Source organism: Pelmatolapia mariae, linkage group LG8, assembly GCF_036321145.2.
Source record: "Pelmatolapia mariae isolate MD_Pm_ZW linkage group LG8, Pm_UMD_F_2, whole genome shotgun sequence".
NCBI lineage: Eukaryota > Metazoa > Chordata > Actinopteri > Cichliformes > Cichlidae > Pelmatolapia > Pelmatolapia mariae.
Genome location: NC_086234.1, coordinates 8,268,099 through 8,293,275, shown reverse-complemented (window position 1 = coordinate 8,293,275; position 25,177 = coordinate 8,268,099). Strand labels below are relative to the sequence as shown.

Sequence of the window (25,177 nt, the reverse complement as noted above, 5' to 3'; positions counted from 1 at the left end):
GGCTTGTTCCTCTCATTGTTTAATCAAAGGGGATTTTTCTTCAGCTTGGTGTGATATGGTGTGATTTTTTTTTCTGTCTGTGTATAACACTTACTGTAAATCTTCTTAGTTGATGGTAAGTTAATGACAAATATCAGTGATAAGTGGGGGGTTTTTGGCAGTTTTTTAGCAGTGAAGAAAAAACAGTCAAAATTCTTGTTAAAAGGAGTTGGATCACTTGGATCGCATGTAGTCTTCCAGGCTATCTATAGGTATCAGATGTACAGTGATGTGCTACATTAGACTAACAGTAAGTCTGCATTTTTCTCCTCAGCCCCCCTCAGAGGAGAAGATAAATGGCATCTTACTGGGCTTTCGCATTCGATACCGCGAGCTGCTGTACGACCGTCTCCGCAGTTATATTCACACAGTCAACAGTGCATCCGCCTGGGCTGAGCTCTCTGGTGAGAAATAACTGCTACCAACAAAATACATTTTATTATGCCACCACCTACACTATAGGATCCTTAGAAAAATGAATTGTGTACTATAACAAGTGGTATATTGCATTAACTGGAACTCTCCGGTGTGTGATTTGAAATGTGACATTATGAATTTAAAGACCATAAAGAAATAACCGAGGATAGAAATTGCACATCAAAAAATACAGTCCTGCGCTTTACTTCAGTAACACATAATTATAAGTCTCTGTTATGGTTGATTATTCACATGCTGTCTTTATGCGTCAGCAGCCCCTTTTCCATTAGAGGAAAATTCTCACAAAGGCCTATACTGTTGCCAAGATTTCCCCACTGGTCTTGACACTTCACAGCAAAACATTTCATCTTGTGATCAGTGGTTATCAGCTGCAGGCTATTATTAGGTTTACTCTGGAGCCCTCTCTCTTTCTGCTGCTTTGTGAAACTTGGCCTATAATTTTCCTCTTGTTGACTCACTCTGTTGCTCATTCAGAGCTATGATCATCATCATTGGGTTGTTTTTTCTTATAATAATGTTGCTGCCCTCATTAACAGCAACAAATTTTAGACTTTGAACCCTACTACCTTTGTCTCTCCACTTAACAGCTCTTATTTTGACTTTTTTTTATCCCTTTTTTTTCTGCAGCTCCCTACAGCCTCCGAAATCTGAGTGATTCAACACTCACCCAGTATGAGTTAGACAGTAAGTTTCGTTATCTCTCTGCCTCTCGAAAGCACACATATAAACACAATAATTCAATCTGCAAACAAATTAGGTTGAAAAAATAAAAACAAAACTATTTTCCTTTTGAATCTCAATTTTTTCTCAAGTGCCCGGCTTCCTAGAATAGAGAAAGCAGAGTGTTAAGCAAATTAACACAACATTTGGCTACTTATAATCACATTGCTCGGTACAAACACTTCTACTGAGGCCAGTGGAGCGCTTTGTACATAGAAATTCTTGAACACTGAATACACAAGCGTGCCTGGTCCAGCATGCTCTTTGGTTTGCACATGTCAGCTTATTTGGATGAGCACTGCAAAAGCAGATGGTCACATATTTCTCCTGTACCCCCACAATGCACAATTCAACAGACTCATAATTACAGTGTCACTCTGTGAATTTGTAATTGAAATAGAAATGTCTTCTGAGGGCAGCAGTGTAAAATTCCATGTAGTGTTGTTGTGTGGGTGGGTGTGAAACCATTCAGGGATCATATCCTATTTATTACGTTTTCTACTTCAACTAATTGTTTGGGGCATCAGGAGGGGGGTGTAGGGATGCAGAAATGGGCAGGAGGTCAGCAGACCTCTTTACAGTTAACTGCAGAGCAATGGTGACTTTCATAAATGGGAAGATATTCCCATGTAGGGATTTTGCATACATGTCACAGACTGGTGTTTGATATAATTCCTAAACTTATATTCCAAACTGTTTACTTCTACTGCAGAGCTAAGTAAACACAAGCGTTATGAGATACGCATGAGTGTGTACAACGCCGTGGGTGAGGGGCCAACCAGCCCTCCACAGGAGGTGTTTGTTGGAGAAGCAGGTATGCACACTTCCTCTTATGGGCAAATAGATTTTGGGGGGTCATTTATCTTTCTTAAATGCCGAGTCTGTTCAGATTTAACTGAATAGTTTCTCCTTGAGGCTGTCATTTTCCTAGTAAACGCAATGAGCATAGTAATGAAAACAAATATTAAAATCGAAAAACGTCATCGTTAAATGCGATATATCTGAACGACTGTCATAGTGCCGACGGCCCCGCCCCAGAATGTGGCTATTCAGTCCGCAACAGCCACCCAGCTGGATGTGACGTGGGACCCTCCACCTGTGGATGCACAGAATGGAGACATCCAGGGATACAAGGTCAGAGTCTCTGCAAAGTGCCGCATCTGGCACAGGCTCAACATGCCTTATTGGCTCACTTTTATAGTGCAGCGTAACAATACAACAGTGTTCTGTTTTTATCATTAAATATTTACATTTTAGTGGTTCACATGAGATTACATCCATCTGTTGTTAATCACTATTAAATTGATAATTTTACACTTTTAGCGAACAGCGTTGTCCAGAGGGGGTTTCAGTAAAAGGTTCCGTCTGCTGCTCAAGAAAACATTTGCAGGGAATAAAATATAATTGTGTATTTCCCATAGGGGAGTTTGAAATGGGACTGAGTTTCATAGAAGCAGAAATTGCTGCATTCCCTGAACAGTATCTGTAGATATTTATTTATGTCTGTGCTATTCCATGTAGATTTACTTTTGGGAATTCCAGCGTAAGAACGAGACTGAGCGGATGCGGACTCTGTTTATGCCTGAAGGAGGGGTGAAGCTGAAGAACTTGACTGGTTACACCACCTATATGATCAGTGTGGCTCCATTCAACGCTGCTGGGGATGGACCCCGAAGCCCACCAACGAGGGGACGCACTCAGCAAGCAGGTAAATGTGACAATTAGACGCCAGACGTGGCTATACAAAATCGTTTATCAGTATGAAAGAGCACAACAGTCGGGATCAAGCAGTGTAGTAAAACAAATATTTCTGTATATAATGCACGCACACATGATGGAGATGTTTTCTGAAAGAAAAGACAAGCTTAAGACAAATGTGGTAACATCATGACAAGACTAAAGCAGATAAATTAGAGCGTGTACAGCCGTGTTTATTCATTTGTCATATTTATGTGCTGGTGGCAGCGCCGATGTTAGTTTAGAGAACCCTGAGAGTTTTCTCAAAGTGGATGAGTCAGCCATGGGGAAAGAATTTGATTTGACGATGATGCTAATCATTGTTGTCAGCAGCATGCCAAACGATGTTAGCGGAGCCACACACGGAGCATAAGTTTCTAATCAGCTAACCCATTCTAAACTTATTTGCTGAATTTCATCTTTTGTCTGATGCTATGAAAATTTTGTCAGTGAGCTTTGAGTCTCCAGGCATGCTATATCAAAAAGGACCCCGTGCGTTGCCCCCTTTCTTTGTTCTTCTTCTTCTTTCTGTGACTCGTGGGACTTTCTACCCGCGTGCCCATCTGCAAACGTGTCAAAACAATATTTATCTTCCAAAAAGCCATTTTTGATGCATTTTACTACTGTGTCCCAGACTAGTAAAAAGGGGAAAAAAGGTGTGCACAGATCCTCTGTTTTCCCCAGTGCTTGCTGTTTTGAGAGGAGGAAGCAGATGACAAGCTAGGAAGGGGGTGGCATGCATTAGGAAGATAGTTATCCCATTTTTTTTTTTTAAACAAAGAGGCTTTGTCTATTGCAAGCGTCTCACCTCCTGCTCAAGAAGCTTAAAGGCAGCAGAGGAAAATGTGTTTCTCAGCACAGTGGTTTCAAGAGTTCAGCCTGTTATAATGGGGTCTCGAGGCAAAGAGTGTTCATTGTGATTATAAATTGCTCTGCCCAAGGTCAAACAAGTATACGTAAGCAATGCAGAACCTTTAAATCTGTATGTAGTTTAGCAAAAAGTTTTTTTTATATAATCAGTGGAGTTCTGCTCATGCGCAGAGACTCATACTTGCAGCAGTGGTTCTGGACCTCCAGAAGATTTCTACTATATAAACAAGAAACAGCACCAGTGGAGAATTGTGATTTCCATGTTTATGTATATTTTGTTGTTAGCCTGAAGAATTCCCTTAACACGGGGTATATAAAAAAAGAATTGGGTGAATACCGTAACACCAACCATTAGTTTATGTACCATTATGGAACCTTTATGGCATCTTGGCTTTTTGTTCAGATGAGAAAACTGAATTAGAGATATATGCCTCTGTTTGAGGCCTTTGATGTAACCATGGGAAGGACCACTGCATTGATCAGACAGAAGAAATATATGTCATGACATTAAAATGGCTCGTGCAAAAATTAACTTGGTATTTCATGAGAGAAGTTCAAGTGAAGGCTAGTGAAGCAAGGGTTGTTTTTTGTTCAATCCACTCATCTGGTTGTTTTTTATTATTTGACAGAGTCATTCTACAAAAATTTTAGATGTTTTTGACCTCTGTATGTTTCAGCTCCCAGTGCTCCCAGCTTCATTCACTTCAGTGAACTGACCACAACCTCCGTCAATGTGTCCTGGGGCGAGCCCACCTTCCCTAACGGCATCATTGAGGGCTACCGTCTGGTCTATGAACCCTCCACACCTGTAGATGGTAACAAATTCTTAACAATGTCAGTTTTCTCTGCACTAAATGGCTGCTGGCTATAAAAGCTTAATGCACACTACAAGATCTGAAGTTTTAGAGTTAACGCTTTTGCGTGTCAGTCGACCTTCTCGCAATTTTGTGATGTGCATTTCTTGAGCTAAGCTAACCATTACATCAAGCTAAACAGCTCATTATTCATTGCAACCTTATACATATCTACTACTATCATCTTAAATAATACATTGCTTCGGTGCCAAAATGCAAACATGTTTCTAATTCCATTACTCTCTGTGTGCATTTGCGTATGTTGGGTGTGCTTGCACATTGCCTGGCCTGTGTAAGACCTGCTTTAAATGTGGTGTGTTTGTCTAGAGTCTTCAGTGGCCTGTGCCGACTGTCTCCACTCCCCCTCCCCCCCAGGCGTCAGTAAGACAGTGACGGTGGATGTGAAGGGGACCGGCCCTCTGTGGTTGAAGATCAGAGACTTGGCAGATGGTGTCACGTACAACTTCCGCATCCGGGCCAAGACCTTCATCTACGGGCCTGAGGTGGAAGCAAATATCACCACTGGACCAGGGGAAGGTAGTTGCAGTGATGTTTTGGAAAGCTGACATTTTTGTCACTAGCCCTTTTAAACACTTATTACTATGTTATTCTTTCTCAGGTGCCCCAGGACCCCCTGGAGAGCCATTTATTACGCGCTACAGTTCGGGCCTCACCATTCACTGGACCCCTGGAGACCCAGGACGTTCTCCCATAACACGCTATGTAATTGAGGCCAGACCCTCAGGTAGTGGGATTTAGTACAGTGGTTTTGAAAGTGGGGTCTTGGGGAATCAGAGGGGTCAGCCACCCATAGCCAAGGGGACTGTAAAATACATTTTGCTGTAATCTTAGAAATTAATATCTAAATATTAAGAATAAATATCCAATCTATATCCCAATTTGATATGGTTGTGAGACATGAGATTCCATCTAAGAGTGCAAATGGTAGCAAGCATGTTTTTGATAGATGTTGGGAGACTCCATGCTCTACAGGATCGCCACATGACTGGCCTTATGTTACCTTCTGTGAGATTTTGATTAAGGAAAGTGGTGTAAAGTGTCAACATCTGCTGCCCTGGAGTCAGTGTCCCTGGCATTTTAATGGGTTATTGATTCAGGCGCTACAGTCAAGACAATTGGCATCCTGTTTCAACTGTGATTGACAAGTCCTGGCATGGCAATGAGGGTGATGGATGGTGGGTGACTCACAGGCAGAGATGTGTTTCACCGCTCCTGAGTGAGAATCGGAAAGGCTATCTAGTCCTACAGTTTAAAGGTTTGCAAGGACTGATGGGTATTTTATGGCAGTATAGATTAAATGAGGGGGGGGGGGGCTTTCCCATATCCCATATCCCCCTTATCCATATGCCAGTGGTCATAAGTTTCTATAGTATTCAGTTACTTGAAAACTTATTTTTGCCTTTAGATCAAATTAGGCTGTTTTTTTTTAAATGTTTCTCAAAGTTCAGCAACATAAAAAATTAATTTCCATACTTGGTTATATTTGTGTACCCTATCAAGGAGTCATACCTACACATTTATTTACAAGCAGCAGGGTGTAATAAATGATCTCTGGCATGATTTCCATAGCAAGCAGCAAGGCATCTAATGCTGCTTCATTTGAAATATGGCTGCTCCGCTATTTATGTTGTAGAATTTGTTGGTTGTAAATTTTTACGAGAGCAGTGAAATTGATGGATTGTGTAATATTTTTAAGAATTATCAATTACCCTCGGAGCTGCCAGCCAGGCCGGAGCCTTGTATTAAACAAACAAACAGCCTGTTAACAATGACATATTGACACTGTTTAAATATTTTTTGCTTGCTTAACGAATATCGTCAGCCTCCCCCGACCCAATTTTTCCATTAAAATTCCATTACAGATGAGGGTTTGTGGGATATCTTAATCAAGGACATCTCCAAGGATGCAACATCGCACACATTCAACATGGACATCCTGAAACAAGGTGTCAGTTATGACTTTCGGGTCATTGGAGTGAACGACTATGGCTATGGCTCTCCGAGTCTACCTTCTCCCTCCATATCTGGTGAGCTTTCTTGTATTTGTTAATAGAATTGAATGAACTGAATTACATTAACTTTCAGGCTTAATTAAATCCCCTTAGGTCATTCAGACTTCACAGGAATGTGGCTACATGTTTTTAACAACCATGAATTTCAATTTTCTGGGTTTTTTTTTTTTCTTATCTAGCCCAAAAAGTGGCTCCTTTCTATGAGGAATGGTGGTTCCTGGTCGTGGTGGCTCTAGTGGGACTCATCTTCATTCTGCTGCTAGTTTTCATCCTCATTATCAGAGGACAGAGCAAGAAGTATGCAAAAAAGTCTGAATCAGGTGAGTACACACAGTTGTGCAGCTAAGTGGAACATTTAACTATCATGGAAGCTTGTATTTCGCTTCCAGCCTGGTGGCATGGAGGGCATGGGAAACTGATAACTTGCCTTTTTTTAAATAAAACAGTAAAACTTATTACAGGGATTTATTATTATTTTATTACTTTTGAAATACTGAGCAGAGAAATTGAGTTAACTTTGTTTTGTAGAGGGGTGAATTCTGCTTTTGAATGAATCAGGTCACTGACTGGGTTGCAGGGGAATAAAAAGCAGAGAAAGAGAGAAAGGAAGCAGGAACGGGGGGCATACTTGTCCATTCAGAGCAGCTCTGACATCAGCGGGTATTTCCCTCAGCTCAGCACTTTTGCCAGGGCTGTTTAACTGCCAAGCAGGGGAGGGGTGGGGTCCCTGTGGGTCACTGCCCATCTTTCTGACTGATGGAGAGAAAACAAGAGGTTCCTTCTCATTCCAGCACAAAGACACTCTCAAAGCCTCCATATCCTCCTCTAGGAATCTGGCCCAGGCCACTGGACCGACCGAATGCTATTTCTTTTTCTCTGTGTTGGCATAACCACCAATTGACCTTTAGTAGCCTCGAGCAACCATGCAGGTCCTGGCCTGGCTGTGGCCACCTGTAGGATGACTGAAAGTGTTTCTAACCCATAACATGGTGAGAAATAGTCCCTCCAAAAATGAATCTTCTATAGAAACCATCCTGTTTATATTGTTTAATATAGTAAAATCATGACACTTAAAATCAAAGTTAAACATTTATGTTAATTATGAGTGTAGCACACTCATTTGTTATAGATTATGTATGTGCTTCTTTATATAAAGAAATAACAATAATGCTGCGGCTGACCTAAATTTATAGTATTGGTAAATACCAAAATCTTTTTAATGCTTTTTTTTAACAGTTAAACCATCATTACCTGCAAGGTCTTTAACTGAAATGATATTGAATTTAATGCGAAAATATAATTATTGTTGTTATCCATGAATTTTCACATGTACTGTTTTACAACAGAGCTGGAAAAATAGTAAAGCACATTATTCATTTTTTATTCAGATGCCAAATTGCATTTTTTTTACTTGCATTCCTAAACAGAAAAAACTTGTTTTGGTTTTTGAATCTTATGCTTGAATAATTTCTGACTTATTGGAGAGGTGCAGAGCGCCAGCTAAAGTTTAGGTATAAAAACATAAAATTTTCGACAGATGTCTAAAATATTTATGTTTCTCTGTTTTTATGATAGGTGGTTTAATAAATATGTTAAGCCCTGTCCATGTAATTTATACTAAATTTGTGTTGCTATATTCTAAGGGAATTTCCACTGACATGCCCTGCAAACCTGCCGAATTTCTCATTTTCATTCACATGTTTTTTGGACACTTGAAAATCTACATCGCTTGACTTGCCGCTTGTTAGGAAAAAGTCTTATTCACTTTACTGTTGAGGATTAGTTATTAAAATTATTACAGCTCTTGGAGCTGTCTGTTCAATAAAAAGCTAGAGTCTGAAAATGGTTGGAATACCTAACAAAGATTGGAAACAGGGAATCAGCTAGCTGTATGAGGGAAAACACAATCCACCAACTAGCACTTCTGAACCTCACTAATTAACATCCCAAGCTAGCTAATCCCAGGGTATCTAAGTTAATCAGCTCCTGGCTCCAGTTACATATTTTGTTTTATTGATCTTTTCTTCTTACGCTTGGCTAGAAAGTGAAGAAGTGTATTTTTACAAAATTGTGAGTTATTGCTGCAAGTCATAAATATGAATACTACTACAGTGGGGGAAATAATTATCTGATTCTTGCTGAATTTGTACGTTTGCTCACTCACAAAGAAATGGACGATCTCTATTTCTTTATTTGATTTTAATGGAGTGACAAAGGATATTAACCAAAAACCCATAAAAAACATATCATAAAAATTATACATTGATTTAGATGTATGTGTGAAATCAGTATTTGGTTATCAAGGAAAACACGACTTGGTGGAGAAACCCAAGCAGTAAGTAAGATATTTTTTGAAGATGGTCACCGGGTTTGAACACGTTTCAGGAGGGACTTTGGCCTACTTCGCTATACTCAAACTCTCTAAATCCTGTAGTTTTCTTGGCTGCTACTTGGCTTCAGCAACAGATTTTCAAGAGGATTGAGATCTGGAGACTGTCTAGGCCACTCCATGGCCTTAACGTACTTCTCCTTTAGCCACTGATCTGTTCCTCTGTTTGGTCTTGGCCATGGTGGTGGAGAGGTTGGAATGGAAGAAAATATTCTCTGGACAGGCGTGCTTTATACACATAACAAGTTGAGATCAGTATCTATAATTGATTGATTGATTGTAATCTGTGTGCCACATGAGCACACAGGCAGTCTGTCCCCTAGGGATCATATATTTAATTCACTCAATCACAAATCGGTTTATAACTGTTATGTAGAGTTTTTTCTGGATTTCTGGCTGATATTCTGTTTCTCGTTAAAATTAGAGACTGTATATTTCTTTGTAAGTGAGCAAACTTACAAATTCAGTAGGGAATCAAATAATAGCTCCCCCGCTGTATTTACTTCAACAATTTGAACCTTTAAAATAAACACAATGACATCTGACGGCATGACTGATGAAGTAAAAGCCTATGTGATAAAAAGTGTAGACAGCTTTGAGAATAAAATGTTATTTCAGTATTGAGAATTTAAAGGGAAAAAAAAGATCAAGTAGTTCCATCAGTTTTCCCAGACACTAACCTGCCTGTCCATCTGGCCTGTGGTCACACAGTGTCTCTGTACGTGTGTCCAGGTAACAACTCCAACTGTAACGCTCTCACCCACGGAGATATGGTCAGCCTGGACGAAGGCCGTTTCCCAGCTCTGGAACTTAACAATCGACGGCTGTCTGTAAAAAACTCTTTCTGCCGGAAGAACGGCGTCTACACCAGGTGAGTGAGCAACACATTTCCAAGAAAATTCATGTTCCGATAATATTTAAAAGAAAAACTTAATTTAATGTCCAAATGAAACAGCCATACAGTAAAAATAATTGGGTAATCTGTGGAAGCTATACCTCATGCCTGAAAACACTTTCAGCTCTGTTGAAAAAAAAAATACTCTTGACAACTCAAATGCACTCCTTCCGCTATCTAAAAGCAGCATATAAAGAGACTCACTGCAGCCTCTCTTAATGAGCTTCTGTATTTCTGTGAATTCCCAGCAACGCTGGTCTTGAGGCCATGGCCTTGTTTTAAAACCAATCACTGTGACTGACACCTGTGCTGAGAATACTGCACGAACTAAGTCATAAGTCCAGGTTTAGATGTGACTGCACACTTTGTGTTAGCTCATTAAAACCTGTTTATTCTGCATATAAGATGTGGATTTATAGACAGCTGCTTTCATGTTGTTTTTGGACAGACTGTTAGTTATGTCATGTGGATATTACGATCCTTTAAGTGAAAAGAATGCAAATGAGACAAATGCATTCTGTTGTCCCCCTGAAATCAATTAACTGACTGTTTCTATATAAGTAACAGAAAGCTGGAGAAATATGTTTGGTTGTGTGTCTTTCTATGAGTATATGTGTGTGTGTGTGTGTGTGTGTGTGTGTGTGTGTGTACGGGTTCGTACTATCCTGGTGGGGACCAAAATCTGACTTTTACTATCCTGGTGGGGACTTTCTGCACCGTGGGGACCAAAATCCAGGTCCCCTCGGGGTTGAAAGCAATTTTCACACTCAAAATGCGGTTTTACTGTCAGGGTTACAATTAGGTTATGGTTAGGTTTAGGGTAAGGGTCAGGGTTAGGCATTCATTTTTAATGGTTAGGGTTAGGGTAAGGGGCTAGGGAAAGCATTATGTCAATGGGATGTCCCCACAAGGATAGCAAACCAGACATGTGTGTGTGTGTGTGTGTGTGTGTGTGTGTGTGTGTGTGTGTGTGTGTGTAACCTTGAGGACAGATCAAAGCAGGTACAGGTCTTTGAGATGCTTCCAGGCAGCTTCCTACTACTATGTCTCTGACTTGAAGGGGGAGGCTCAGAGGGAAAGAATGCACAGATGTACAGTCAGCACTCTTTGAACTCAGCCCATAGCGAAGGAAACCAAATCCCAACACCTGAGTCTCCGATTATAGATTAATGCCACATCTTGATCTCTGGTCTCTGAATACCAAAGACAGGATGAAGTCCTTTGCGTTATACCAGGATCAGAAATCAAACACGTTCCTAATGCTGCTGTATTCATTTTAATTCAGAACTGTGTCAGACAGCAAATGCCATTTGCAGCTGATCCTCACAGAGATTTTCTCTATGTGGAGATTATTTGTTCAGAGTTTAATACAAGGGCCAATATGTCTGGTGGAGAATCACAACGCACAGGGATTTCAGTACCGTTGGACACCGATGACTTAATCTGCCCCTGCTTAAACTTTAAGTGTACCTTTTTCCTGTAAGGAGATCAAAATAGATAAACACATCAATCTGGTAAAACATAAAGAATTTAGATAAAGTGTGGTCTCATAAACATATATATATGGCAGTAGTAATGAGTGCACACTAATTGCACATAAACGGCATGCTATCAAACCAAAGAACTCTAAATGTGTCTCAGCTTTGGCATTCAAATTCTTCTATGATCAAGAGGGAAGGATTAACAGTGCAATCCCTTCTTGGCTTTGTAGTAGCGTCTTTTTGTTTTTTGAAACCAACTTTGACACTGGTTGTGGGTTTAAAGAGGTCTTGGCGAGGTAATTCAGTGTAGATTAACATGGTTTTAAACACTCTTGAGTGACAAAGCTTCCGAACACTTCAGACATGTTAATGAGTCCCTTCAGGCAATTGTAGCAAGAGAGCCTGGTAATGAGTAAAGACCAGGGGGCAGATTTGATTTCACCCTCTGGTTCTCATTCCTTACCTGACGTGCTGCTGACTGAATTTTGCTGTGAGAGGATTAAGTGGACCCTTCTCCGTCCAAATGAGAGAGCTGATAAATAATTTACGCCTCATTCAACAGTGTATGCGAGTCAAGGAGAAGGGGGTGAAAGTGGGCTGAGATTCCTCAGTGTTTTAAAACGGGCAGTTTATCATAATATCCCAGTAGGCTCGCAATAGCTGTTCTTCACTTTGGCTCGATTCTTTGTTTGGCTGTGTTAGGAGGGGGCTCGCTAAGAGGACTAAAGAGGAATGCAAGTTGCTGAAGGTTACTTTGTGGAGTCCTTCTGGGGATAAGTGCAGATAAAAATTCAGATCTGTGATTATGGAAAAATTATACTCCTGGGGGAAATTTCCTCTGTCATTAACTTAAAAATCCACTAACATTTACACTGATGCAAAGCGTTGTTGTTAAACGGATCACTAAAGGATGCTGGAGAATTGGGGAAAAAAGATAGCTTGTTATTGCATTATTTATATTTCTGTATTGATACTCAGTTTATTATTTTTTTATATAAGATGGAGTTATATAAAAGAACACATACATAAAAAAAACACAACAACATACTAAGAGGGGTAGTAGAAGTAGGTCGATTGCATTTACATTAATAGGTAAAAACAGTAGACATGCTGTGTGCAAATGTAGCGACCCTCCTCCAAGGGCGCTCCTCCAATACTCAAATGTATATAAATAAATATACAAATGTGCATAGAAAAAAAGAAGAAGAAAAGAAATATTCAATATGGCAGCCCTGGCAGAGTCCAACTCCTACCAGGAATGGGTCTTGCTGCAGTTGCACAAGGACTGGATGACCTGTACAACTGCACCAGTGGGCCAGTCGCCCCATCCTCCTGAAGCACCTCCTACAGGATGTCCCAAGAGACATGGTCAAATCCCTTCTCCAGGTCCACAAAACACATGCAGACTGTTTGGGCAAACTTCCCCTCAAATTACCTCAAGAGGGTAAATATCAAGAGGATAAATAACTGATCCAATTCCTTTAGCCAGATTCACCAACTTAGGATCAAACTGCAGGGACCTCTGCCCCACTGCTGCCCGATCCACAAGCTTAATAAACTAATTGAAACTCAAGGGAAAAACAAGAGCGAGAGAGTACGTTTTCACTTGGGATTTGAAGACTGTTCGTGAGGTAGATGATGTAAATTTAGTAGGGAGGCGATTCCAAAGTTTCGGAAATGTGACTGGTTTGATCTTTGAGTTGAATTTAAGAAAGGAATAAAAGATGACACCAAGATTGTTGTTTTCTCTAAGATTTAGAATAGTATGCCTGAGGCTTAAGAGTTGATGAGGTAATGCAAAGTGTGACTACCTGTAGAAGAGTGGGATGGATCGCTAAAATTTCTAAATTTATTTTCATTAAGTGTCAGGAAAAGAGACAGGTTTTAAACTTAGCTAGACAGGAAGTTGATGCCTGGTTTAGGAGGTAGGTATATGTGAGTATGGTAAATTGTAAATGGCCTGTATTTGTATAGCACTTTACTCCTATCATCATCATCATATACAGGCTAAGCAACTTTTGTTTTGTTTTAAATATAGACCTGAGTGATAGCATTGAAAATAAATACAAAATTGGGCCCAGAATGGAACCCTGAGGTATGTCAGAGGTGAAGGGGGCAATGTTAGAAGAGTAACTGCTCTGACAAAAAAACACCTTTGAGTCAAATAAGACTTGAGCCAATTCAGGGCAATGTTCAATTCAATTCAATTCTATTTTATTTATACAGCGCCAAATCACAACAACAGTCGCCTCAAGGTGCTTTATATTGTAAGGTAGACCCTACAATAATACATACAGAGATAACCCAACAATCATATGACCCCTATGAGCAAGCACTTTGGCAACAGTGGGAAGGAAAAACTCCCTTTTAACAGGAAGAAACCTCCGGCAGAACCAGGGAGAGACGGCCATCTGCTGCGACCGGCAGATGGATGCCGCGACCAATGGGAATAAAATGAAATAAAAAATACTCGAATACTCTGACTAAAATACTGAATACCACAAATACTGATACATTGCTCAAGACATGGTCCACCAAGCACTGAAACTCTACGGCCCCTTTAGTGAGTTGTAGACTCACAGTATGATGGGCTTTTGGGTTATGCTGGGCCATCCCCAACAGATAAAAACCCATGGATGGGTGGATGGATAAAAATGCTCAAAACAGTCACATATGATAAGTATGTGGTAAATAATTTTAAGCATTTTCATTATTTTGTTATAGGTTCCTTTTTAACACACATTGATTTGTTGTAACCCCATCAACTCGTCCACACAGACACTTCTCTACATGGTCCCAGCTACATATGTCCTTTAAGCAGAATCCAAGCCAATTAGAACATATAAAAACAACCACTCATCTGTAGCGTCAAAATCCATCTGTATATATGCAAGCGGATATAATCTAAGATTCTCAGTCATGTAGAAAGAGCACACAAATTAGAAAAACTTGAGCTCATTGTATAGGAGCACTCCATTGTACATGTTTCAATTTTCTAAAGTTAAGTGAATTAACTTTAGTTTAACTCTCAGAGTGTAATTGAGTTAGAGCTTGCTTTGTGATTTCCCAGTGGAGTTTTCCATTTCGTCCACACTGCACTCAAAGTACCAGCCCTGTGAAAACTGCTGGAATTTACCCACAACATTTTTGAAATGCTCTCCAAATATATTTATATGGAAAATGCTTATGCAAATGCACTTTCAATGTGTGGAGCGGCTGTGTGTGCACTCCAGCAGCTCCACTGGCAGCGACTGCCGGCCGACGCTGTGGCCTGGAAAGTCAACAGGAGTCAGTATGTCCAAGTAGTCTCCGCCAAACCAGCACCAATCAGCAGAAACAGATGGGTGTTTATTTAGGAGGACTAGGAACAGTGGAAAATGTGGAGGAGATTAGGAACCAAGAGCTTTTTTATTACTCTCATATTTACTGAAAACACCCCTGACAGAAGCGCACCATTTTAGGGAATGCTTTTTTCCAACTATTTCACGTTTTTCCCATTCCATCTTTCTTTCAGTTTTCAGGTTCATTGAACACCTCCCTTTTGTCCCTATCCTCCCTTCCCCCACACTTTAATGATCCTCCCTTTCCTCGGCCACCTCTCTTTAAGCTTCTATCTGAATTCCAAATGTGATAACCTAAGTATGCGCACTGACACATTAATCCATGCCATCATTTTGTGTAGCGTGCAATAACATTTACCCGAGCAAAGCCTGAGGCTGCAATTTGTTTGATGACCCCTTGAGTTCAGTTTATAATTTAGTCACAAGAGCCTAGTGGTTTGACATTCCACAGCCCACAGTGAGGACTGAATCAAGGAAATTATTCACTGCAGAAGAGACAGGCTGTAAGCAGCCATCTCATGAGTGTCCCATGATTCTCATCTAGTTGCCCTCCTACACACACTGAAAGAGAGAACACATGTGAGCTTGACAGGAAGCCCTAACTGTAGTGTCTCAGACATTAGAGAGAACATCTAGAGTCACTGCATTTGCTTGTTTAGCAAAAATTGTATTGACTACAATTTCTAATTTTAAAGGAACAAATCTATACAAAGAATAAGTAATAAAACAGTTAACCCAGGTTTTAATAGACCGGGAGTATTCTTTAAGTTTCTTTTTACTATTTATTGGAATAGAGCAGCAGAGAGATGACATGAAAGCTGGAAGAAAACAGTCTTGTGGTCGATTTGAAACTGGGCCTCTCCATTAGCCTGCTCAACCCAGTGAGATTTACTGCCATTTAAAATACAACCTGATTTATTCAAAAAAGGTTTTGTTTTTGAAAAGCCAGGGTTTTTTTTGTTAAGCTTGACAACCAGTTTGAATCAAACTAATTGTGTGCATTTACTCTTTGATCAGGTCTCCTCCCAGGCCCAGCCCAGGCAGTCTTCACTATTCGGACGAGGATGTCAGCACCAAGTACAACGACCTGATCCCTGCAGAGAGCAGCAGCCTGACTGAAAAACCCTCGGAAATCTCAGACTCACAGGTGCAATAGCATTATATTGTTTTATACTGCATCTTCCCTACTGTCTGCATTAAGTAGTATTTCAGTCCTGTTTGTACCTGTGTACGTGTACCCACCGTCATCTCCTCGAATTCCTCAGGAATTCAGCTTTGCATTGTCAGCTGTTCTGTGGTTTTTTGCCTGTTCATGCTGGTGTCCTTTCTGTGTCACCCATCTCAATGTGTTTGGCCTGCAGAGATCATAAGATACAGCTACAGTAATGCACATGGCGAGATGAGAGATTAATGACTCTGCTTACTGGTGGCAAAGCAGTTTTTAGACCAGGCAGTAACCTGTGGAGAATGTCACTCTACAAACATCCACCTGAGATCTAGGTCACTGCACTCAGCCACAGCACTCGTTATGTAAGGCAGCGAGAGGGCATGCACTCTGCAAAATTTATTTTCCAGCTAGCTACATAGTAAAAATTGCCTCTCCAGACAGATAGTTTATCCAATTTTCCTTTTCAGCAAGTCAGATCAGAGTTAGTTAAATTGATCTCTATGGAAAAAAAAGAGCACTGTATTGGATCTTGATAGTTAAAACGCGATCATAATTTTGAGTCTGTTTGAAGTTTTAAAGTCTTCTGTGCAGACTGATAGATTATTTAAAACTGATGTCAGAATGTCTGACTTGTGGCCTTTGTGCTGAGCCAAACTGCTTTTACCCAGCGAGTGTGATCAATAAATTGTGCCCTTCTTTCTGTCTGCATCTGTCTTTCTATTGATCAACGTGTGCCATCTTGGCTTTTGTCTGTTCTCATTCTCACCCTTTTAACCAAATTAAATTTCTTCTGTCTGGTCTTATGTGCGTATACACTATGCTGTTTCTGTTTTCGTTTATATTACATCCTCTCTGTGGTTTTTGTGATTCATCTTGCAATCTGCAGTCTGGTTTGGAGCCTTGCAAGATAAAAGCATCAGGGGAAAGTAGTCTGGAATTCCCTTGCTATCAGGCTTCCTTCAGTTTTTTTCTTTCATCTGGGAATTCTTTACTCTCTGCATTTTCCCAAATTATCTTGGACAATCTTTCAGATAAATAAGTCTGTAGTGTGAATTCCAAAGCCAGAAATCTCTCCCCACCTCGCTTTATCGGGACCTAAGTCATGCTTCCAGATCAAATAGAAATCTCTCTACAATGAAGTGCTACAGACAGGACCTTTCACAGCACCATAACATCCCCTCAAATGAAGCATTTCAACATTTCAACGCCTGTCTGACATATCTACCATTCACACTTGTGTATTGTCAAGCATGGCCCTAATGCAGTTACTGCCCCCCTTGGATGACGACACTTGTCTGCTGCCACTCTGCACATTCGAGGGGTCGACGTTGGCTTTGATGGAGTGAAATGCACAGAGCCTTTATGTTAGCCCAAGGCTCCCCTGCCATGCTCCTGACAGACCACCATATCAGCACCAGTGGTGCTCAAAAAATCTAGGAATGTTCTTTGAAGTTTTATTGAGCGGATAACTCATAGCTATCAGTATGACATTGTGCTGTCTGTCCTCCTTAATCCCCACGGCCTCCCCCAGCAGGTATAAGTTCACTATTGTACTCCTCGTGAAGAGGGGATTTGGAGAAAGCCAACATTGACTTGGCAAGGCAACAGAGTCACCATTACTGTTCTGCTCCCCTGCAGGTAGAGACCTATTGACTTCCCTTTTTCCTTTAGAGTGTAGGTTTTCTCGCTTTCCAAGGTTGTCTCTGTGGCAATGTCTTTGTGTGAAATTTAAAGTTGAAACCAGTTAAAGGCAAATGACCTCATCTCTGAGTCATATTATAGATTATGTTTACTCTGCAGAGTGGCATTCCATGGGAGAGAGATGAAAATGTCTGCTTTCTCTCACATACTTTTTCTTTCAGACTTTGCCGCTCTCTTTCTCCATCCTAATACTCGCTGCCTCTGTGGTTACTGCAGCTTTTTTTGGCTGAGACTCAACCGAGAATATTATCTGTAATGTTTGGATTGTCACTAATGACAACACACTAATTTTGACAAGCCACGTTTAAAGTTTCATGTCATAACCCAGAATAAAGTTCAGTTGCGACCGCAAATAAATAAGAGTTGATATTAATAGCTTTTTGGCTTGTGTACAAAACAGAGGTTATTGGAAAGACGCAGACATTTATATTGGCTGGATGGGATGAAGCACATGTAAAACGAGCATTAAACTGACATGCTTCCTTAAACTAGGCATCACTTCTAAAGGGAAAAATCTGAAAAAAGCACATGCTACCATTATGCATTTCATCTTTCTGGGGCAGCTCTAATGAACAATAAAATTTTAAATTTCTCTGAATATAATTGTTCTGATTAAGCAATATGAAGTTCAGTAGTTGGAGACTGGAACTACAAAGGAGGCTTAGGCCTTGCCTTGATGGTGGCAGTATGCAACTTTGCTTTGATAAAGCTGGTATTTTAGTACTAGCAAAAGCATCCCGTCTTCCCCTTTCCAATTTCCTGCACAGCTTTTGCTAAAAGCTCATAATGATATATGTGCTGTGAATGTGCAGGGATTTCAAGTCCCCTCCAGCCCCATATATACTGCCATTGTCTTTATCTCAAAGGACCCCTGCTGTGTTCACTTCATCAATAGACAGCATCCCATTTCTCCCCCTCCCCTTTGCAATAATCCATAACAAGAGGACAAAGGACCGACTGTTGGGGTATGCATCAATTTTGGGGGGGATGGGGTTGGGACCTTGCTTACCAGAGAATTTATTTACGAAGTGCAATAATTAATTCAAAGCGCTTTTAACATGACTGTAAGTCTATGTCATTTCTGGAGCAACACATCCAGATAAAAAGGGGAATAATTCAGACGGTGGCAAACACAGAGATGACAGCAAGCTCATTTTCAGCAAGCCGATGTCAAATTTCAAATAGATTGTCTGAACGCCTATATGGTTTGTTGATGATGACCAATTTATCTCCAAGAAACTGTAATTCTGACCCATGATTGATGCACATCTTTGTCATGTTTTTTCTCAATTTTATTTCCTCCTCTCCTTTGTTGCTCTCCCTCTTCTTTGCTAGCAACTGTAAACAGGACCACAAGGCAACTTTATTATGCTGATGATAAAATAAAGTACTGTCAAGAGGTTTCGCTAGTTAATTGGATAGATGTCTTAATCTCTTTCACCGCCTAATTTAACATCAAAATGATGAAAAAATGCTTAATAATTGACACAGGCAGGCTGGTATGTGTCTGTCTTACACATATCCTTGCATAAATGAGACGGTTATTCCCTTAAGGCTGAGGTGCAATGCTGCATTTCATGCCTAAAGTCTGTTTCTGTCACAGCATTCAGCTCTAGTAATTAGCTTGTAATGAGTTGAAATAAGGAGCTGTATCAAGGGCTGCGCGGCCCCAGAGGCAAATTGTTAAGCATCTTTACTTTAGGTTACTCAATTGCATCCGTGTGTTATTTCTGTTAAATATTGGTGATAAACCAAAAGCAAAGGCAGACAGATTGGAGCACTGTACTTGTAAGCAGAACAATTTAACAGTCAGAACATCTGTTGCACACACTCGAAAATTGTGTCGGAGCAGGCAGGAGGATGCAATTCCCTGTGTCAACACTTGGTCTACAGTCACGCTTTCCCGTTGCCACACACAGCTAGAGTGGTTTTTCATCTCTCAATGCTGGCTTAATTCTTTTAGAGTGAAGTAATGCCACTTGAAGTGCCTCAGTGTGTCTTGCTGGTCCACTGTGAAAGGATGTTTCTATTGTGTTGCTGTGCTGCCAAATAGACTGGTATGAATAGAATGCTTCTCAGACCTAAGTGTTTTAAGTGTTTACAACTGGGTGACAATATTGCAAACAAAAACACAAATACTGAGCCATCCCACACTCTGACTCTCCCTTATTGAGAGGAAAAACGATATAGAAGAAAGGGGGAAAAAGGAGGTATGTTAAGGGGAACGTGGCTTGTGCAGTATCTGCATTTGATTAATTCGTGAGGAAAAAAAAACAGGATACTTTCTTTTAAAGAGAATCAAAATGTAGGATCATTTTTCCTATAATTCGGCACTCAAACGTTTCTGTTGGGACTTTTATAAACTCTGCTGACATGGAGAGAACAAAAGCTTTTATATAGGGGTTTGACATAGGCATGAACCAGGAGGCACAGGGAAATCTGAGACAACTGCCATATGTATGACATATGTGCTGTGCAATATCCAGTGAGAGATCTGTTCTTTGAGTGTGCGCCAACAGCAATGTTTCTGTACATGATTATGAAAGGCCCGAGAGAGCAAGAAATTTCTGAAACGCTCATGATTATCAGCACCCTCTCGGTGGTATACCACTTTGAAGAGAACAGGCTTTTGTTATGCACCTATTGCATGCTTATAAGAGCGTCTTTGGGAAATTATGCAGTGACATTTTTGGCACAGTCAACTATGCATATGTTCATTGTGGCAAGGTGATTAATCAGACGCTGCCTGGCCGATTGGCAGTTTGCTTTCATGGCAATTAGATTACCATGAGCAGTCCCTGCTGAGCGTTCAGTGATCACGTTCCTTTTTGTTTGATGCATGGAATGTTTCTTGACATGAATACAATAGTGCTTCTAGCTCAACCTGCAGCAAGGTGGAAGGTCACTGGTGAGAATGTGCTGAGAACTATTATTTCTTTACACATAGCAAGAATGGAATTCAGACTGAGTTAAAATGTGAAGAAAAATAATTTTAACAATGCTTCAGTGCTCTCAATATACTCTTAAAGTTGATGGTAGTGTTGGAAAATGCACTGCACAATACAAAACTGTGTTTTTATTTCATCCTTTTACCTTTTCATACCATTCACACAGAATGGCACAAAGGCTGTATTTCTGCATTTATTTATACATATTGTGGCATTATCACCATCATGACTCGGCCATTTGAATCATTCTGTTATGGTGATGTACTGTAAAACCCATTGTTTTGTTCACCCATAGGAGGCGCTGGTGTTTTCATATGGAACAGGTGGCCTACATACACTTCCACTGCATTTGGTGAGGTTCCTGTGGCTGCCTGCTTTGAATGTTATATAGCCCTATAGACGACTGGTTCCAATTGGTAGCCCTCATCCAATCCTTTCCCTCAGATTCCTCTTACATGTTAGGTTTTATATGCCACACTGTGTAACACAACACCGAGCCCTGTCTTGCTGACGTGGTGTGGTCAAGGTCTTAGATCCTGAACATATAGATCTGCTTCTTGGTTAAAGTCCCGAAGACAAATTGACCTTTGCCATCTCGTGTTGACGGTTTTCTTGTGCACGTTTCAGTAGCAAGTCATCCTTCATGCTTTGACCATCTTTGACCATTTTGTCCGTCTGTACTTGTGCTGTGTTGTAAATGTAAGTGTTTGCATGTGTTTGCTTTTTAGACAGCTGTGGCTGTAAATTGATGCCTTAGAATAACACAATAACTTCATGTTCATTTTCATTCTAGCCTCAACATCTTTAACTGCCACACATGGAAACACTACAGAGTCACACCATACTCACAACATAAACCGCTGTCTCTTCTTTGTTTGGCTTCTCAGGGCAGCGACAGTGAGTATGAGGTGGACCCTAACCGTCAGAAGACCCACTCCTTCGTCAACCACTACATAAGTGACCCTACCTACTACAACTCCTGGCGGCGCCAACAGAAAGGCATATCCCGGGCGCAGGCCTACAGCTACACAGAGTCAGAGTCAGGAGAGCCGGATCACTGCGCCCCACCACCGCTGCCCCCTCTACCTCCACTGCCACCCCAGCTGAGTTCACCCAGCCCTCAGCCTCAGCAGGCTCAGGGCCAGCCCCATGGCCAAGGCAGCCTCTTTAGACCCAAAGGTAGCCGGACTCCCACCCCCTCCCAGCAGAGCTCCAACCCTCCGAGCCAGCACAGCACCTTGTACAGGCCCCCCAGCAGTCTAGCCCCTGGCTCACGGGCCCCTATTGCTGGCTTTTCCTCTTTTGTGTGAAAAATACTGAGGACATAGAAACTTCTGAAAATACCTACTCAACTTGTGTTGAAGAAGAACATAGCATTGCAGTCAGCCCAATCAAGTCACTCACTCTTTATTTTTATCATCAGTTTATTTTTCATAACTTACATGTTATTTTTTTAGTGAGCTTGGATGTATCAAAACACCATGATACTTTTTGAGGCGTTTTTTTGTCTAATGTGTGAAAATGTGCCAGTGTAAACTTTGGTTTCTCTCACCGGCTGATAAAAACAAAAAAAAGGTCTCTGCAACATCTATTCACTTTTATTTTGTTAGTTGAAATACTTGCATGGCTTTATCATTTATTTCCTTCTTTTTACTTTTTTAAACTCATTCAGTGGTAATATCTGATTCTGTACAAAGTCACTAGAATCTTTGAAAACACACACACACACACACACACACACACATATAAATATATATATACATATATATAAATATTCTATAGTAGACATGCCTAGAAGACAAAATCAAGTCATTGCTGACTCTACTTTGACGAAGACTGATATGACAATATGATGGAGCCATATTGTGGAAGTTAAAGAACAATTATTTGTTTGGACTGGATGTAAAAACAAACAACTGCCAGCGTAAAGGTGGAATTTATGCCAAATCGAAGACATTTAATGTGCTGGTTGTGAGAGTTTTAAAATGACATTGAAGAAGCAATCATGGATTTCAATGGAAAAACTCTCTGGCCTATAACATACACATACATAAAAAAAAAAGTCAGACAGCATTTGGCCATAGTAGTAGGTCAAATGTCAGTGACTGCGGCGTGCCTGAAGGATCCTGCAGATATATGAAACGATTGTATATCTGTTTAAGTGGAAGTGTTTAAGTCTGTTTTTTGTGAGTGTGTTACAGTGGATCGAAGATGCCTTGATAGAGAAACACATATTTATGATCTCTGGCACCAATTGTGAATGGACTGTTGATGGTGCCCTGAGACTTTGGCATCGTGTTGCCTCATGTGGGCCGGGAATCAGTTTGCATACAAAACCCATATCTCATATTTCACTTTTTGCTGGCTCACATAAACACTCACGAGTCCGATTCTACTGAAATGCTTTGGAATCCAACTTAAGAGGTGAAGTCTCAAAACTGTCATCAGGAACTGTTATAAGGGAGCACAGCTGCTAGTTCTACAGTGTGATTTTGATAAGAGACCAAGAGGATTCCCACCACCCCCCTGTTTTCTTCCCTGCTGAGATAACTTTTCGCTGTCACTGATCACTATCGCTGGGCAGCGCCGAGCCTGCACCAAGAGATGATGTCATTGAATTGCCTCACCTCTTTTCCTTTTATGTAAACAACCACTCTGTAATATTCAGGTGTGACTGTATTGTCCCAGATGCAATTACGTGTGTGTGCGCGTGCATGTGTGTGTGCGTGGTCACTCTTCTCGTGTGTAAGCTTACAGATCATTCACTTTATGTCTGTTTATAAAGAGATTGTTCTGCAGCAACTGTAAACCTGCCCGGAGTAACGCCACAGAGGGCTGACGTGGTCCAGTCACCTGCCAGGCGCACTCATAACGCTATAGTGAAGACTCAGTGGTGTGTTCTTAGTTTTCATAGTTCAAAAAGCAGAAAAAAATGTCATCTACTTTTTTTTATTATTTGTGGGGTGATTTCATTGTACGCAACAAAAGCTTATCATGCAGAATCTGAATGAATATATGATCACAGTACATTTCTGAAATAAATTATTTTTCAATGTTAACTATTCTGGTATTGAATTGTGAAACGTAAAGGGGAGATGGGAGGAAGGGAAACATGCAAACAGTGGTGTTAAAGGGATATAACCCCCTTCTTATTCAGACTGTGCAGAAAAAAAGGCCTTCGTTTAGAAGCAGTAACTCCAACTTTTGCCACACACCAGTGCTGCATGACCTCTGTAGCTGTGCCACAGTAATCAGCAGATTTCCATTTTCAGTAGCACCCATCTAATCTATTTCCTCTGTAAACCTTCTCACGCACTCTAGCACAGTAAATAACATACATGGTGATCACAGTAATCTCTTATTCAGTAATGATACAAGAAAAAATGGAAATGTTACTTCAGCTCTAAGTGTGTGCATAATCAACTGATTTCAACATTATTGAGGACCTATGTGCAAATCATACCACACCCATTGATCACTATCTACTCCATTCCTCTTGTGTGTCTCTTTAAATCTTTCACAATGCCAATCGTTTAGTTGTTGGTTTACTTTCCCAGATCCAGTCAATTGGTTGGTAAACTCCGAATATGCCAGAATATGTGGTAAACACACCAAAACAGCAAATGTTTGAAGTTTTTACGTTAACTTTCCAATCTTTGTAGCTTTTAGAATGAAGAAAATGACTGGACTGATAGACCTCCGAAGCTTCCCTTAGTATCACGCGACGTTGGGCCACATGCTACGTCTAGACATGGTTTCTTCAAACTGGGCATCATGGTTCATGGAATCACCTGAGTAGTTTTTCTTCAGACACAGAAAGTAGTCCCTTGCTTTCTATTGAAAGTCATTGTGCCTCTAAACATGACATAAACATTTCTGCAAAGTGCAGCTAATACTATTTACTGTAACATGTCATAAAAACCTTAAAAGAAAACACAGAGTGCACAACGCCAGAAGCACTCTGTGTACAAATGAGTTCTGTAAGCACTTGGGATCTGTCCATGACTAATTATTTAATTAAATCACATCTAACCTTGTGTTACTCAGGGTAGAAATAAATTGGATCATTGAAGATTCTTTGAAATGCTGTTATCTGGTTACAAAGTCCCATCCTGACTTCTTCAGCTTTCTCCAGGTTTCCAGATAACCACAACTGAGATAACTCAGTTGGGCCTTTGACCCCTGTGACTATACATTAAGTGATATCCATATCTACTCAGGACATAGGTGATTCACTGAAAATATATGTGCAAACATTATATGTACAGAAGCACATGTACAGTGTCAGATGGTGTTAGATGCTAATTGTATCACAGTCAGTCACTTGATCCAATGCTAACCTACTAACCACATAGGCATGAGAAGAGAGATTAGATGGGATAGGATTGGACAGGGAATTGGAACAAGAGCGTCCAGAGCACTAATCCCTTTTTTGAAAACACATGGGAAATTTCCCTCCAACAGAAGAATCACAGACAGGAGGTTTTTCACTTGTTGAAATGTTCATTTCCTTCTGTCTCTCTCTTTCTTCTACCCCTCAGGAAATGACTGACAGATAAGAGT

General features: G+C 40.6%; 1 protein-coding gene across 6 annotated transcripts in view; it reads left to right on the top strand.

Annotated features, from left to right (window-relative positions):
- sdk2b (sidekick cell adhesion molecule 2b) overlaps positions 1-23,659 on the top strand; it is a 266,359-nt gene extending 242,700 nt beyond the window's left edge. For 3 of the 6 annotated variants that reach the window (XM_063482694.1, XM_063482691.1, XM_063482696.1), the window contains 14 exons: positions 314-443; positions 1,105-1,161; positions 1,910-2,011; positions 2,216-2,331; positions 2,719-2,905; positions 4,482-4,619; positions 4,986-5,195; positions 5,278-5,403; positions 6,542-6,706; positions 6,871-7,011; positions 9,813-9,951; positions 15,815-15,944; positions 20,910-20,966; positions 21,502-23,659. In XM_063482694.1, coding sequence (XP_063338764.1) covers positions 314-443; positions 1,105-1,161; positions 1,910-2,011; positions 2,216-2,331; positions 2,719-2,905; positions 4,482-4,619; positions 4,986-5,195; positions 5,278-5,403; positions 6,542-6,706; positions 6,871-7,011; positions 9,813-9,951; positions 15,815-15,944; positions 20,910-20,966; positions 21,502-21,924 — 2,121 coding nt within the window. In that variant the 3' untranslated portion in view covers positions 21,925-23,659. The remainder of the gene's footprint in view (positions 1-313; positions 444-1,104; positions 1,162-1,909; positions 2,012-2,215; positions 2,332-2,718; positions 2,906-4,481; positions 4,620-4,985; positions 5,196-5,277; positions 5,404-6,541; positions 6,707-6,870; positions 7,012-9,812; positions 9,952-15,814; positions 15,945-20,909; positions 20,967-21,501) is intronic. The other 3 variants (XM_063482692.1, XM_063482695.1, XM_063482693.1) reach the window with 3 other exon arrangements.
- The last annotated feature ends 1,518 nt before the right edge of the window (positions 23,660-25,177 follow it).